Genomic DNA, 14,218 nt, shown 5'->3' on the forward strand with positions numbered 1-14,218 from the left:
GAGGCAAAGTAGGTACCCAAGTTAATAAATAGAAAAAGAAATGCGACATACCAAGTTCACTACTGTAAGTAAACAAATAAGTACCCTTACTTTGTGAACGACGTAGTCTGCCCGTCAGACCGAAATCCAATACCAGCCACCTGCAAGTTAAATTGGTGGGCATTACTTCTGCTGACGGCCGCCTGGCAGGCAAGCGACTTGTGTGGGGCAACGGCTGCCAACCAACCAGCTTTGCAGGTGTCACAATTCAGTGGGGTGGTTGATTTGCTGCTACCTGGGTCGCACGCACCACGCTAGATTGTAGGCGCAGGGGGCAGTGCAGTGATCGTCTTGCCATCCATGTCAAACAAATCTCGTCCGTTGAAACTACAGTAGGTACTCCGGTGAACTACGGCCCACCTCCAAATTTGGTCGAGTCCTGGAGGGTCGCTGAAATCTCTCTTGCGCTCTCTTTCCACTTTTATCCAAATACTCTTTGGCCTCTTGCGATTGAGCGTTGAACGTTGTACAGACTCATGAGCAGCCCATAGCCCAGCCTGGACAAATGCGAATCCACCAAATCTCACCATAGTCTTGATATTTTTGCCGGCGTTGCTGTCTGGGGCAGTAGCGCTCACCTCAACCTACCTACCTAATTTTTAATAATCCCACTTGTCAGGGGGGGGCGCGACATTGCTCCCAGCCTGCTCCTAAAAAAAAACCTCTCCGCTAGAATCTTCCCACAAAACCAAACATCATCTGCTCCTACGACCACTCTGACACGCCCAATTCTTTCTGTACGAATTCACAGGCAAATAACGACGAGACGAAACAGCGACTCCATCCGATCCCACACCTGAGAGGCAACCACACGCTTCACGGCGGCCATACCGATGGCGCGCCTCACTCGAACTCGATTGGACTCGGAGGAGCGCAAGGGTTTTCTCGACTATTCACCGCCCTCCCCGTCACATACGTCCGGTTCCGGGTCTGGCATCGATGTCGAGAGCTTGGATGAGGTGCTCTACAAAAAACCATACCCTCGCAACAGGCGACGCGACGGCTTCGTCTCTTGGTCTCGGGCAAGGGTACGCAGATTGAGGAGGAGTATAAGGAGGCATCCCCTGCGGTCCTTCTTGATCTTTCTCAAATACTTGCTGCCGGCGATATTGGGGCTCCTGATACTCACACCACTCTTTGGGACCTCTTATCTGCACCCACCTCCACATTACCTCGAGCTCAAGACGAGATGTCAAGGGAAAGCAGCCGAGCCTGGCTGTGCGAACTCGTTCGACGAGAAGGTCTTTATATCCGTCAGTCTTTACGACAAGGACGGTCACCTATCCTCGGGACCGTGGGGCCAGGCCGTCATTGAGCTTATCCACCTCATTGGCGCCAACAATGTGTTTCTCAGCATATACCAGAACGACAGTGGGCCCGACGGCGAGGCGGCATTGGAGAACTTCAAGAGGAGGGTACCGTGCCGTCATTCGATTGTCAACGACGTCCACGTCGACTTGGATGGGTTCCCCAACGTCACCATGCCTGATGGTAGTCAGCGCGTCAAGCGGTTAACATACCTGTCGGAGATGCGCAACAGGGCGCTGAGGCCTCTGGACAGGTTCCAGGAGGGCGACAACAGTGGCGTCCAGCGTTTTGACAAAATTCTTTTCCTCAACGACGTGGCCTTCAGGCCAATGGATGCAGCACAATTGCTCTTCAGCACTAACGTCGGCTCCGACGGGCGCACGCGGTTCCTGTCGGCCTGCGCCCTTGACTACATGAATCCACTTCTCTTCTACGACCTCTACGCACAGCGCGACGCCGAGGGCTACTCCAACGGCCTACCGATCTTCCCAATCTTCAGCAACGAGGGTCAAGGGCTCTCGCGCGCAGCCATGGGGGCGCAGAGCGACGCCGTCCCGGTCAAGTCTTGCTGGGGTGGCATGGTGGCCATGCAGGCTCGCTACGTCCAAAACATGGAGCGCGAGCTCCCGAGGCCCGACTTTCAAAATACAAACTCTCATGTGATCGACCCAGCGCGCCCTCGTAACGTATCGGCGCCCATTCGATTTCGCTACGAGCCCGAGGTGTTCTTCGACGCCTGCGAGTGTTGCCTATTCCAAGCCGACGTGAGCCAGGTAGCGAGGCAGGCCGACGCCAAGGAGGTTGAGACCTTTGTCAACCCATACGTGCGTGTGGCCTACAGCTGGAAGGTTCTCCGCTGGCTGCCCATCGTGCAGCGCTGGGAGAAGTTGATATCGCTGCCGCAGCGCATACTCAACCCAATCCTTGGCCTGCCGACGCACAACCCCCACCGGACCGTGGAGGAGGGCGACGGCTTCGTGGAGGAGGTTTGGGACACGCAAAAGAAGCGTTGGAAGCTCATGCAGCGCGTCGGTAGGAATGGCATGTTCTGTGGCGTCAGGGACATGCAGCTCGTCATGAAGGGCGAGCGGGAAGGAGAAGTCAACTGGGTCAACACCATTACTCCCCCTGGGCAAACGCTGAACTTTCCTAGGTAATAAGTGAAGCGTGTCAGCCGGTGGTGTGGGAGTTTGGATGATTGTAAGCCCGCACAAAAAAGAAAAAGCTGCCGGCTGATGGAAAAACAGGCTGGTTTCAAAACACTAGAGTCTACGCACAGCACATATTTTTTGTTACTATCGGCCCTATATATATATACCCCTTGTTCAAAAGGCCACTCAAAATTGTACCGTCATGTTACAGCGTCATAGTTATTGAATGTTTACACTTGTTAGGGATATAAACATTCCAATGATTTTCAATTCTAGTGTTTGCCAACTTGTTTTTTTGGGTAGATTGTTCGCGCTTTTTTTGTTTGCCCACAAAAAGCCCAACCTCTACACTATATTGATTGTTTGAGCTTGATGCTCACGAAACTGTTTGTCTTACCAAGAAAAGTTTCATTGGCTTTGACCATCGTTGGAGGTGTGGTCTTCCGTATAGATTCGATTTTGGTTTCTCATTTTGTACAACCCAAATATCTTGCTTATTGTATAATTGATTGTATGGCTATCGTTAATAAATGTGCAGGGATACATCTTGATCACTAAACCCCAGCCACGATACACGGTACGATCCATCAGTGGATAGAACAGTAGATACGTCAGTAGGTTGGTAGGTTGGTAGGTAGATAACTGGTTAAACGAAGAGGTGAACGACAAGCGAGTAAACGGTCCAACGAATATGAGAGTAGTTAGTGAATCAGGGCGAGAATATATATTGGTTTCCCTCTTGATAATGAGATCAGCAAATTCTTTGCCTGTCACTTTCCTACCTTGTTTGCAACACCTTTCTTTTTATATAGTCCCTCCCTAGCCAGCATACTGGCGGAAACAGACTGGCATCACCCTAGTCGCCCGGTTCTTTTAGCCCTCTGCCGCGCTAAGCTCGGGCACAGTCGGAATACAAATTCGAGATGTCGACCTACAAAAAGGTTTCCCACCAGATCCCAGGATTATCGAGAAAAAAAAAACCCCAACTACAGCGAAATTCTTCGGGGACCTTGCCTCAACCTCGCCCGACCAACTGCCGACAAGCCCGCCCGTCATCACCCGAGGGGACCTAGGTGCCCGCGACGCAACCACTCCGGAAGCTCGTCTCGAAATGGCGCACGCGGAAACCCTGCTTGCAACCATTTTCCTTTACCTCGGCATCTTGGAGTCAAGGCCCGATCACGCGCGGCGTTACAGTCCAAGCAGCTCTCAAGACGCATACGCCGGATATCATGTGGACGACTGGGGTTCGCGGTCTGAACCACTTTATCTTCATTTGCGACAGACGCAAGGGTAAAGTGGCCCTGGATAGCAAGCAGGGGGGGTCAAAGGCGACCAAGGAGCAGGTCGACGCTGGTTTCAAGCCTTTTTCGTCTTCTCTTCATCGGACGGCAACGATGTGGCTACGGGAATTATTATCACGGTCGAGAACGAGGTCGCCATCAAACAATGTGGTTCTGAAGGGATACCAGACCAAACCTACGAGATGAAGAAGAGAGATACGGAGGAGGACACCCGCAAGCAAATCACGGAGGAAACGATTGCATGCTTCGGCATACTGAACATGCTGCGCAAAAGACACCCGTACACGGGCTTCCAGAGCGATTTAGAAGCCTCCTCATGACCGCGACCAAGCTTCTTGGGACCTACCCGATGATACCCATGAGCTTCAGGGTACCCCCCTCAACGGGGAGTCTTACCGCACCGCATATGCATGGGCTGACTGGGACTGCAAAGGTCCAAGTGGCCGTGACTTCCTGCCACATCAGATCATCGGTAAGTTTTGAAGGCGTGGACGGATGGTATTTTTAGACATTGCCAGCAAATTGTATACAAAATCAATCATTTGACCAAAAGCGTAAAAAAAGTCTCTACTTTTTAGCATTCTGGATACTAATATTTCTTGCATATAAAGGTATGCAGGTAGCTAGGCAAGAAAGCCAAGTCGAAGTAAAAGAGAGGACAGAGGAAGACGTAGAGCAAAAGATAGAGGAAGGCAAAATTGAAGTGATAGAGGAAGACACAAAGCAAAATATAAAGGAGGATACATATGAGGAGTAGGTGAGAAGGTTCATATGAATGTAGTAAAGGAGAGACGAAGGAAGATGTGAAAGTACCCAGGCTGGCAAATAGGCAGGCCGGCAAATGAGAAAAAGAAAAGAAAACGAGATGAGAAAGTAAAAGGACATATACAGTAATATTAGGGTTTCATTTAATTAGATCACAAGAACTCGGCCTGGAAGTTAAGTATATGTTCATTGATGTAAAGTTTGCCATAGATATATACCTAATATCCAACCCCGCCTAACGCCTTGCTATGGTTTTATTTTATACCTAGAGATTGGTACCTAAACATTATCAGCTGCCTAATTAGAAAAGTAATGTTGACAGAACCGCCAAACCAGCCAGGCAGACGGTCGTGCGGTCGATTGCAGAAGACGCACCACCGTTCTTCGTCTCGGCGCTGCTGCCTGTCGACGGTCCTACCACAGCCATGGCGCCTCTAATTGCCGGCGCGGCTGTGTTGGTGTTGGTCCGTTGATCGTACGGGAAAACATCACTGTAATTGTACGCAGGGCCTGCGAGGTTCTTCCACGTCTCCTTGACCGACGCCAGGACGCCATTGCCGGCAGAGCACGACGACGCCGTATCCGGGACAGGCCACCAGTTCGGCGTGTAGCGCTTGTTCGACGCCGGCCCGGGATACGTCTCGTTGAAGAGCAGCTTTGTCAGCTCTGGCATCACGTTCTTGTAGCCGGTTTTGTTGGCAACAATAGACATGATGTTGCTTCCGCAATCCCAACGGCCCAATGAAGGCAGGCCCCAGTTGGCCGAAACCGTGGAGATGGTAGAATAGTGGTTATAGAACATGGAATCAGTTGTACCACGCAGCTTCTCGTCGACCGCCCCGCCCATAAGGACTGTGAAGACTCGGTTCTGGATAGTGTAGACCTCGCTTTCATCAAAGCTAAGGATGATGAGGGTGCGGTTCATGAAGTATTCATTCTTCAGCAGGGGCTCGAGGAAACCTCTGGCCCAACGACCAGAGAATTTATAGTGGGTGTCATGCCCATCATTCGACTAAGGGTGGGGGTTAGTGTTAGTGAGCATCACCGTCTTAGGGTTACGGGTTGTGAGAGGAGTATCGTTGTCAAAATATCAAACTCACCATCTATCAGGAACAACAAAAAATGAGGTTAGTATAGTGGATCCACATAATTTCATCTGATGGAATTCAAAGCAACTCACGTTGGGTGTTATGAAAGACCATTGCGGCAATTGCTTTTTTTCCAAATCCTCATAAAAGCTGGTAAAGTTCTTTATCTGGGATGCGCGGGTGGAATTGTTGGCAACGCTGTCGAACATTATCAACGGGTTGTGCTTGCGCACGTACGCGTTGGCAAAGGTCTTCTGGTTGGAAAAGTTGAAACCCTGGAAGCCGGCGTAGGGCATGTCCTCCTGATACTCGCCCCAAGAGATCTTTTTAGTGTCTAGTAGATCGACCACAGTGCTGATGTTCTCGGGGAAGCGGAAAAAGTCATCATGGTCCATGCCAAAGTTGTCACCGGCTACAGAGGCAACATAGTTGGGTTGACTGGGATGTGTTGTGGCAAAGTAGTTTTCAAGGAGGATTCCTTGGCTAGCAATCCATTTGAAGTTATCATCCCCAGATGCTGCCTGCGCGGAGGAAGGAGTAAAGATGTTAGTCATTGATGTTATGCAACTGTTATGCAATCTGCCTTTGTCGTACCTGGAAGTTTGTGTTTTCAAGCCATATCTGGATTATACGGTCAAATGCAACTCCTTTGACGTCGGAAGTCGGCGAGGAAGCATTGGCGGTCGCTTGAGTAGCTAATATCTCCTTGAGCGAAGGAGAGATTTCCGTTTGTGCCGGCCTGCTACTCTGTACAGCCGGTGGTCCGGTAGTAGCAGTAGCCGGCGCCAGTAAGCTGGCGAGGGCTATGGCAGCGATAGACAACCTCATGGTGGCGAATTTGACTGGGAATCGCGTCGTGGTATTAAGTGACGACGAGTATCGATAACCCAAGAAAACAAGCCGTTCAGCAAGGAATTGTTAGATGCGCTCTGACCCCGTTGGCCACCTTTGCTGCAGTCGAAAGTGATACAGCAAGATGGTGTGAGTCGGATTTGACCAACAGCCCACTCTGATGAACGAGGCGTCGTGAACTCAGAGGTCAGAAAAAGACGCTTCACAAACAATTCCAGGTTGCCAACGGAATAGCGGGGGTGAATACGGCGGCCAAGATCTGGGTGATATCGCTCTTTAAAAACCCCGGGAAAACCCCAAGGAGAAAAAAAAAGAACAAAAAAAGAAAGAAAAAGCAACCCAATTCAGTATGTTCAGCAGGGAAGCGGCTTGGAAATGGCTTAAATGAACCCGAGGTCGAGGCAGGGTCAGCCTAGATCGCTTGGCACCCGCCACTGGGATCTAGGTTTGGAATTTGACTGGGGGCACAATCTGACCTTATATTGTCAATGACACGGCCACGTCAGGCAAATGCAGTTGGTACGAAAGGTCCATTGGCTCAGCCTCTGCCTAATTGGAGGTTATCAAAGGGGTTCTTCCTATGCAAGCCACAAGGAACGCAACTAAAATACCTACAACGTACCTAGGGATGTGGGAGTTGGAGGAGGGTGTGGACCCCCCCGACAGCCTAGTCTGGAACTTTGGAGTTCAACTACCCGCATGACCAGGGTATTTTCAGAAAACAGTTCATCTGATTCTCTGTTTTCCGAAGCACACCAGTGATGTTAAATCTAGACGTGCCATGTCCTGGGTTTAAAAGCCGCTGTATGGGAGGTTAGATTGAGCCTGCAAGGCTTCTAAAAATTTATTATAGTTCTAGTTTGAAGCAAGTTTTTCCAAACGTCTACCCTAAACCGTCGCTCGGTAGTTGTACACACGTAAAAAAAAAAAAAAGGGGGTCGGGCCTGGTAGCTGCGCTGGAGAAGTTTCTTTGGTTGACAAAAAAAAACAAGCTCAATCTTGGCACCATGCCCCGATTTGTTTGGTTCCAGAAAGGGAAGTGGGGTCAGACGGTGCGCAGCTTGGCAGTAAGCTTCGGGTGTTGCGCAGCTCTCTGATGCTTCTTAAATTAGCGCATGACAATCCTTACTGGGTACGGGCTGAGCGCAACCGGTGGTCGGCAGTGTTGACTCGCGACCGGACATGGCCGGTATTTTTTCTAGCGACCAGCCGAAAATATCTACAAAAATGGAGGCAAAATAATGCATCTGAGCTGGATAACCCATTAGGTTCTGTCATGGATGTGGGTGGTTGAGGTTAAAGGATTTAGATGAACACCATACCACTAAGGTGGGTTATGGCAACTGGAATTGTTCTCTGTATTGAAACTGACGGCCAGCTCAGTTTTCTTTTGAAATTCCCCAAATCTGGATGCACCCTTCTTGGCTTTTGCCTTCCAAGCCTTCTTCCCGCGGAACTTTTAGGTCGGTCCAGACCAGGCTGAATGCTGACCGGGGTCGGCAGTACAGTAAGTAACCCCACTGCCACTCCCAGCCTGTCAACTGCCTAACTCGTACAGTGGGGGGGTTAAAAATAACGCAAAAAGTGAACAATCACATACAATCACCCCGAAACTCAAATCGCGATAGCTCTGCAAACAAATTAGTTATGTCAAAAGTAAAAGGAATCAAATGTATAGTTGATATTAGTATACTAATTTCACACCGATTTAAAAGTCTCAAACAGGAAAGTCGCAAATTTTGCTGTTATAGTGGGTGTTAGTGGGTTTGATAGCGCTTGCAACTTTCTTTTTTGTTGGAAGATTTCGAGGCTCGATAACCACGTGTTATGTTGACAGTTGTGTTTAATTTAAAAGACCAACACATATAATTAAAGTCCTAAGTCAGATACTGCTTTTCAGTCTACTTTAGCTTATTTAGTGGCAACGTTATCGACGTTTGAAAACAATGAGTTTAGCATACCTAGTAATGAATTTTATATAGGAGCAAGGAGAGGCTTGGGAGGTTTGACTTTTTTCGCGTTATTTTCGGCGACCCACTGTAACCCCACTATCACTTCCCGCCTGTCAACTGCCTAACTGGTAACATCCATGGCTACCCTGCGCCACGCGTCAACGACTGACAATTGGATTGGATGACGGTCAGGGTGGAATAGATTGACCACCTGCATTCTTTGACGTTACCGTAAAATCTGCATCGTTGGTCACAAGGCTTGCTTTCATTTGATCCATAATATCTACCTCCACCTCGCTTCTTCAAGACGTATTGGTCAAGACGCATTGCGTTGCGGATTCAGATATGAGCCGTCATCGCCTGCCGAGCAAACCTTCAAACGTCAAATAATAGATCGAAATTGTCGCACGGGATGCTCTCACAACGAACAGTAGCCGTCATCGGCTCCTTGGTCGTGGTCAACATCGTCGTCCTGACATTCACGCTTAATTCCGGGCTTATTTCCCGCCCCGCTTCCATTTTTGGCATCGGCAGTAACCCCAAGGCTTCATCGAACCTAGAGTCCGGGAGTAAATCGGATGGCATCCACCCCCCGGGTTTGGTCGGCCAGGACCCGGCGAAACTGGAGGAGTGGAGGTTAGATACGGATCAGTATATTCTGGACAGGAATTGGAACTTGACGGCTTCACCGACTACCCGTACTTACGACCTTGTCATCACCCGCGGCAAGGCATGGCCAGATGGTGTTGTTCGCGATGTTTTGCTGGTCAATGGCAAGTTCCCAGGACCTCTGATAGAGGCTAACAGAGGGGACACGATTGTGGTGAATGTCACCAACAAACTCGACTCGGAACCCACAGCTATTCACTGGCACGGTATTCAGCAGAAGGCAACCCCCTATTATGACGGTACGGTTGGAGTTTCCCAGTGCGGCATACCGCCAGGCCAGTCACTAGTGTACAACTTCACCCTCGAGGGTCAGTTTGGTACTTTTTGGTGGCATGCCCACCATGACGAACAGGTTATGGACGGAGTACTCGGGCCACTTGTGGTCCATGCCCCCGAGGAGAAGCAAGTCCGAGAGACGTACGATGAGGACAGGATAGTCATTTTACAAGACTGGTACCATGATCCAAGTCAAGTCAACATTGCGAGATATCTTGCTCCAGGTGTGGAAAACGACGAGCCGATTCCGGATAATGGCCTCATCAACGGTCGAAATTATTTTAACTGCTCGTCATATGGCGCTGAATCAAACAGGACCTGCCATGACGGTACTTCACATACGATTCTCACCCTAAAGAGGAACAGCAAGACTCGTCTCCGACTCATCAACGCTGGTGGATTTGCCAGCTTTGAATTTGCCATTGACAAGCACCTTTTAAACATAATCGAGGCTGATGGGATCCTTACTCGCCCAAGCTCTGTCAGGCGTGTTCCTATTCACGTCGGCCAGCGATATAGTGTCGTGGTCGACACGAATCAGGGAGTCGAATCAAACAACTACTGGATCAGAAGCAGGATGATATCTCACTGCTTCAAAGGAGAAAACCCAGTACTGGATGTCACCACAAAAGCAGTGCTTCACTACCAGGGCACCGACCAAAGCATAGTTCCTACGGCCGCATCAAAGGACTGGGAGGATGCAATCGCTGTCATGTGCGAGGATCCTGCCAAAGGAGTTCTAGTGCCCCTTATCAGCCAACTGCCGCCTCCTGCCACTAGGATAGTTGCTGTTGACTTCCACTTCAACATTGGAGCGTACCAAATGACATATGCCAAAATCAACGAGACGGTGACTTGGATGCCCCTGAAAAATTCAACAACCCTTCTCGAAGCGGTTGACGGCCTACGTTCACCCAAGGCGAGCGGTTGGGGTGAGAATGGTCGCATAGGTCTCTTTCCAGAAGACCAGTACGTCATCGGAGTCAGCAACAGTGACACGACCGAGGTTGTCGACCTGCTGGTGTACAGCCTCGACGATGGCAGCCACCCGTTTCACCTTCACGGACACGACTTTTGGATCATGGCTACTGGAGACAGCGGGTTCGACTGGAACAAGTACAACACTGAGATCATGTCCTCGACCGGAGAGAGCTTGGCCAACGTGACGAAGCGTGATACTCTCACAATCAGGCCATATGCGTGGGCTTTGATTCGCTTCGTGGCTGACAACCCTGGTCTGTGGGCTTTCCACTGCCACATGTCTTGGCACATGAAAGCCGGGTTGATGATGCAATTCATGAGCGGAGCAAAGCAACTTGAGAAATTGCAAATTCCTGATGGTGTTGCAAATTTGTGCATTGCTCCTCATCCTGGCTGAGAATGGAAGATCTTGGTTGAAAGTACCCCATTAATTTTTTTTTGGAACGGTCCATCATGGATTCACCAACCAAATATGCCACATTTATTATGGCGGATATACGTGCCGCTCATGCTTTTGAGACGGCAGCGGATGACCGGAATACACGCAAGAAGGGTGGATAACCTTGAGCTCTGCACCGGAATGCACAAAAAGAAACGACACAACATGTGCCAAATGGGGTATATTACTCATATAATCGTGTCGTGGGGACAGAATGATTGAACGCCGAAGTATGGAGTATCGAACGGTCCCGAATATCTTGCTCATGCGTAAATACGCGGAATAGGAGCAGGTGCTTTTCGGAGCAATCCATATTGATGAGAAAAGAGGCTTTTTTTTCGGCAAAAAGTGTTACGGCGCGTGTGGGGCCTGTGCCCACGCACGGGCCCAGCAAAGATGACATGCGCCCGTTGTCGGAATGTTCTGTTTGTAGAGCAACAACCATTTACGCTGTATAATAGCCCATGATCAGAACCTCCCTTTTAGGAATAATAGTAGAGGGACAAAGGAAAGAATAAACAAAAGATAATTTGGAACCTTACAAAAAAAAAACCTGTCGACAAGATGATGAGGTTACCGTTTCGTCGTGGCATGGCCACAAACACCACGGCGACGCTGCGAAACGCACGCAAGGTGGTTTGCATTGGTCGCAACTACGCAGACCACATTGCCGAGTTGAACAGTGCCAAGCCCAAGCAGCCATTTTTCTTCCTCAAGCCGCCATCATCGATTGTTGCGCCTGGAGCTGGTCCCGTCATCAGGCCCAAAGGTGTCGATCTTCACTATGAGGTAGAGCTGGCTCTCATCATTGGCAAGGAGGTCAAGAACTTGAAGGCGGACGACGATCAGGGTGCTTTGGATGCTATTGAAAGTCAGTTATCGGCCATTATCAACCACGTCCTATATGTTTCTACAAGTCACCAAATTGCCCATGATCCCTCTCCCGCCATCGACATCCTACCTCCAACGTCGAGTTCCATAAAGGACTGATACGTAGTCCCTATAAAATAAAACCCTTTTAAAAAAAAAACTAACCAAACCACCCACATCATCAAGGCTATGCGCTCAGCATCGACATGACAGCGCGCAACGTCCAGAACGAGGCCAAGAAGAAGGGGCTCCCCTGGGACATCGCCAAGGGCTTCGACACCTTCCTGCCCTTCAGCAACATCATCCCCAAGTCGGCCATCCCGGACCCGCACAACGTCGAGCTATACCTCAGCGTCAACGGCGAGGTCCGTCAGCAGGACTCCACCAACCTGCTCCTGTTCAGGATCCCCCGCGTCCTGAGCGACATCTCGAGCGTCATGACCCTCGAGAAGGGCGACATTGTGCTCACCGGCACCCCCAAGGGCGTCGGCCCCGTCGTGCCCGGCGACGTCATGCGCGCTGGCATCCGTGTCAATGGCAAGGAGATCGAGGAGGCTCGCATTGAGATCCCGGTGGAGGAGTCTACCAGCGACTATGTGTACAAGGAGACTTAGATTGTCGTCGCCCCGTCAGGAATTAGAAGAAAAAAAATATTGTCCTGTAAAATCTCATGTACATAACTCATTTTCGTGACTGCTCACTATATACAAGATATAAAGCGTTCAATGACTCTAGAAGGGTACCGCAACACCAGCAAGAGGCTGATAGAAGCCAAATTTTAAGGGCGAGCCTCCCAAAAGAAATCTAGTCACGCCTTGTTCGGATCCGGAATTGAACCAGGCTTAGGGCACCAGTCGGCCAACTCTCCACACTTGCCACACTTGCGGAGAGAATCGTCGGTCTTGAACGCCTCGACCCCAGCCTTGATCTGCGTCCCGAGATCGGTGCAGTGGAAGGATGCCTCATGTACGACCTGACCGGGCGTACAATCCGGATTCTGGCAGTACCACCGCATGCGGTCGACGGAACCCTCTGGGCGGCGCTGCTCCAGCACGACGCCGACGGTGTCGGCAAACCTCACGGGGTTGTGGGGCGTGTTGCCAGGCAGCAGGAACATGTCGCCCTCGCGGATGATGATGTCCCTGAAGACACCATCGTCGACCACCTTGAGCATCATGGCGCCCTTGTACTGGTAGAACCACTCAGGGGTCTGGTTGATGTGGTAGTCGGTCCGGGCGTTCGGGCCGCCGACGATCTAGACATACATTGTCGAATGAATACTTTGTGATTTTATGGAAGGGAAATCATCAGGGTTGGTGGGATACCCCAGGTTGAAAGAGAAGAGAAAAACAAAACTTACCATGACTGTAAAATCATCATTGTACACGCAATAGTTGTTGATGGGGGGCTTGAGGAGATGCGAATTTTCTTCTAGCCTGTGTTTGTTTGGGACAGGGATTGTTTGCTATGCATTAGCTCTTGTCTCTAAGCAATTCATAGATGCATCTCAAAGGTGATCTAAAGATAGAGAAAGGACAAGAGCCGCGCTATGTGCATTCACATGGGCAACCCATGGGCAGAAACACATGCCCTTGAAGAAAGATAAACTTGCTCACCATTTAGGCAGATTTACAGGTGGGGCCAGCATTGTTTGCACTGAAACAGATCCAGGTATTTGACTGAATAAAGATTTTTTTTTTTTTTTTTTTTTTTTTTTACTCTTTGGAAACGCCGAAGAGCTACCTTGGTTGTTTTGTTTTATTCCTTATATTGTTCAAGCGCATAGATTAGACCTCTATGCAATGGGAAGTAGCTCGATTCAATGTACCTCGGTGAGTCGAGTTGGGTGGGTTGTTTTGGTTTGTGAAAGACTCAAGTGCTGAGCAGATTTAGTCAGCAAAAATGAATAGCATGAGCTCTTTTACCCTAAGCAAGGTTGAGGGGTTCAGCATTGGATGAATTGGGTTGGATTACTTGCGCAAAACAAACCAGCCATAGCTCCGGTAGGGCGTTGTACTAAGGCAAGCACCCAAGGTCGAGTGAAAGCTAAACCAGTCATCTGCCTGCGGATCCCCCGCCCGTCGTCTGATCTTATGCCAAACCATCTCTTTATGACGAGCAAATAGTGTGCTATAAACCCCACGTCATTCTAGAGATGTCTTCTACAACGGGAGAATTGACGGTTGATTGGGTTCCGTCAACCACGATAAAGTCTTATAAAATAACTTAACAACCATCAATAATTCTACATTTTGGGCTTATTGTATAGAATTTATATTAGAAGTTAGTCGTTTCTATTTTTTTTTCTGTCACATCAATATATGAACAATATAACGAATGAGCAGTTCTGCGTTGGCTTGAATATGTGTTGGAAATTCAACACCGACTCTGGTCTGACGCGCGAGAGGTGCTAATCAATCGGACCAAAGAAGTGGAGTTTGCTAATCCCTGTAAACGTGGCGTGTCGAATCGAGGAAACCCGCTCATACTAAACAGTCCCCAATCACTCCCTGTCTCTCCAGCA

General features: G+C 49.5%; 5 protein-coding genes across 5 annotated transcripts; 3 read left to right on the forward strand and 2 right to left on the reverse strand.

Moving 5' to 3' along the window:
• Positions 1–872: 872 nt before the first annotated feature.
• On the forward strand, positions 873–2,504 carry PgNI_08786 (uncharacterized protein; the record flags this gene model as incomplete). Its single annotated transcript, XM_031128777.1, has 1 exon — positions 873–2,504. One exon carries the CDS (start codon positions 873–875, stop codon positions 2,502–2,504), a length of 1,632 nt encoding a protein of 543 aa, XP_030978690.1.
• Positions 2,505–4,868: 2,364 nt separating this feature from the next.
• Positions 4,869–6,483, reverse strand: PgNI_08788 (uncharacterized protein; the record flags this gene model as incomplete). Its single annotated transcript, XM_031128778.1, has 3 exons — positions 4,869–5,579; positions 5,748–6,176; positions 6,250–6,483. 3 exons carry the CDS (start codon positions 6,481–6,483, stop codon positions 4,869–4,871), a joined length of 1,374 nt encoding a protein of 457 aa, XP_030978691.1.
• Positions 6,484–7,991: 1,508 nt separating this feature from the next.
• Positions 7,992–8,445, forward strand: PgNI_08789 (uncharacterized protein). The gene is made up of 2 exons (XM_031128779.1): positions 7,992–8,014; positions 8,093–8,445. Coding segments are annotated over exons 1-2 (177 nt in total). The 5' UTR covers positions 7,992–8,013; the 3' UTR covers positions 8,269–8,445.
• A 328-nt stretch (positions 8,446–8,773) lies between these two features.
• Positions 8,774–13,483, reverse strand: PgNI_08790 (uncharacterized protein). The gene is made up of 4 exons (XM_031128780.1): positions 13,311–13,483; positions 13,055–13,130; positions 11,872–12,949; positions 8,774–11,686 (listed from the first exon to the last, which is right to left on the reverse strand). The coding sequence occupies exons 1-3, from the start codon at positions 13,340–13,342 to the stop codon at positions 12,503–12,505; spliced, it is 555 nt and encodes a 184-aa protein (XP_030979272.1). The 5' UTR covers positions 13,343–13,483; the 3' UTR covers positions 8,774–11,686; positions 11,872–12,502.
• On the forward strand, positions 10,195–13,077 carry PgNI_08791 (uncharacterized protein). Its single transcript, XM_031128781.1, has 2 exons — positions 10,195–11,695; positions 11,881–13,077. The coding sequence occupies exons 1-2, from the start codon at positions 11,389–11,391 to the stop codon at positions 12,306–12,308; spliced, it is 735 nt and encodes a 244-aa protein (XP_030979271.1). The 5' UTR covers positions 10,195–11,388; the 3' UTR covers positions 12,309–13,077.
• Positions 13,484–14,218: the final 735 nt, after the last annotated feature.

The sequence above is a fragment of the Pyricularia grisea genome (assembly GCF_004355905.1).
Source record: "Pyricularia grisea strain NI907 chromosome V map unlocalized Pyricularia_grisea_NI907_Scaffold_6, whole genome shotgun sequence".
Classification (NCBI taxonomy): Eukaryota; Fungi; Ascomycota; class Sordariomycetes; order Magnaporthales; family Pyriculariaceae; genus Pyricularia; species Pyricularia grisea.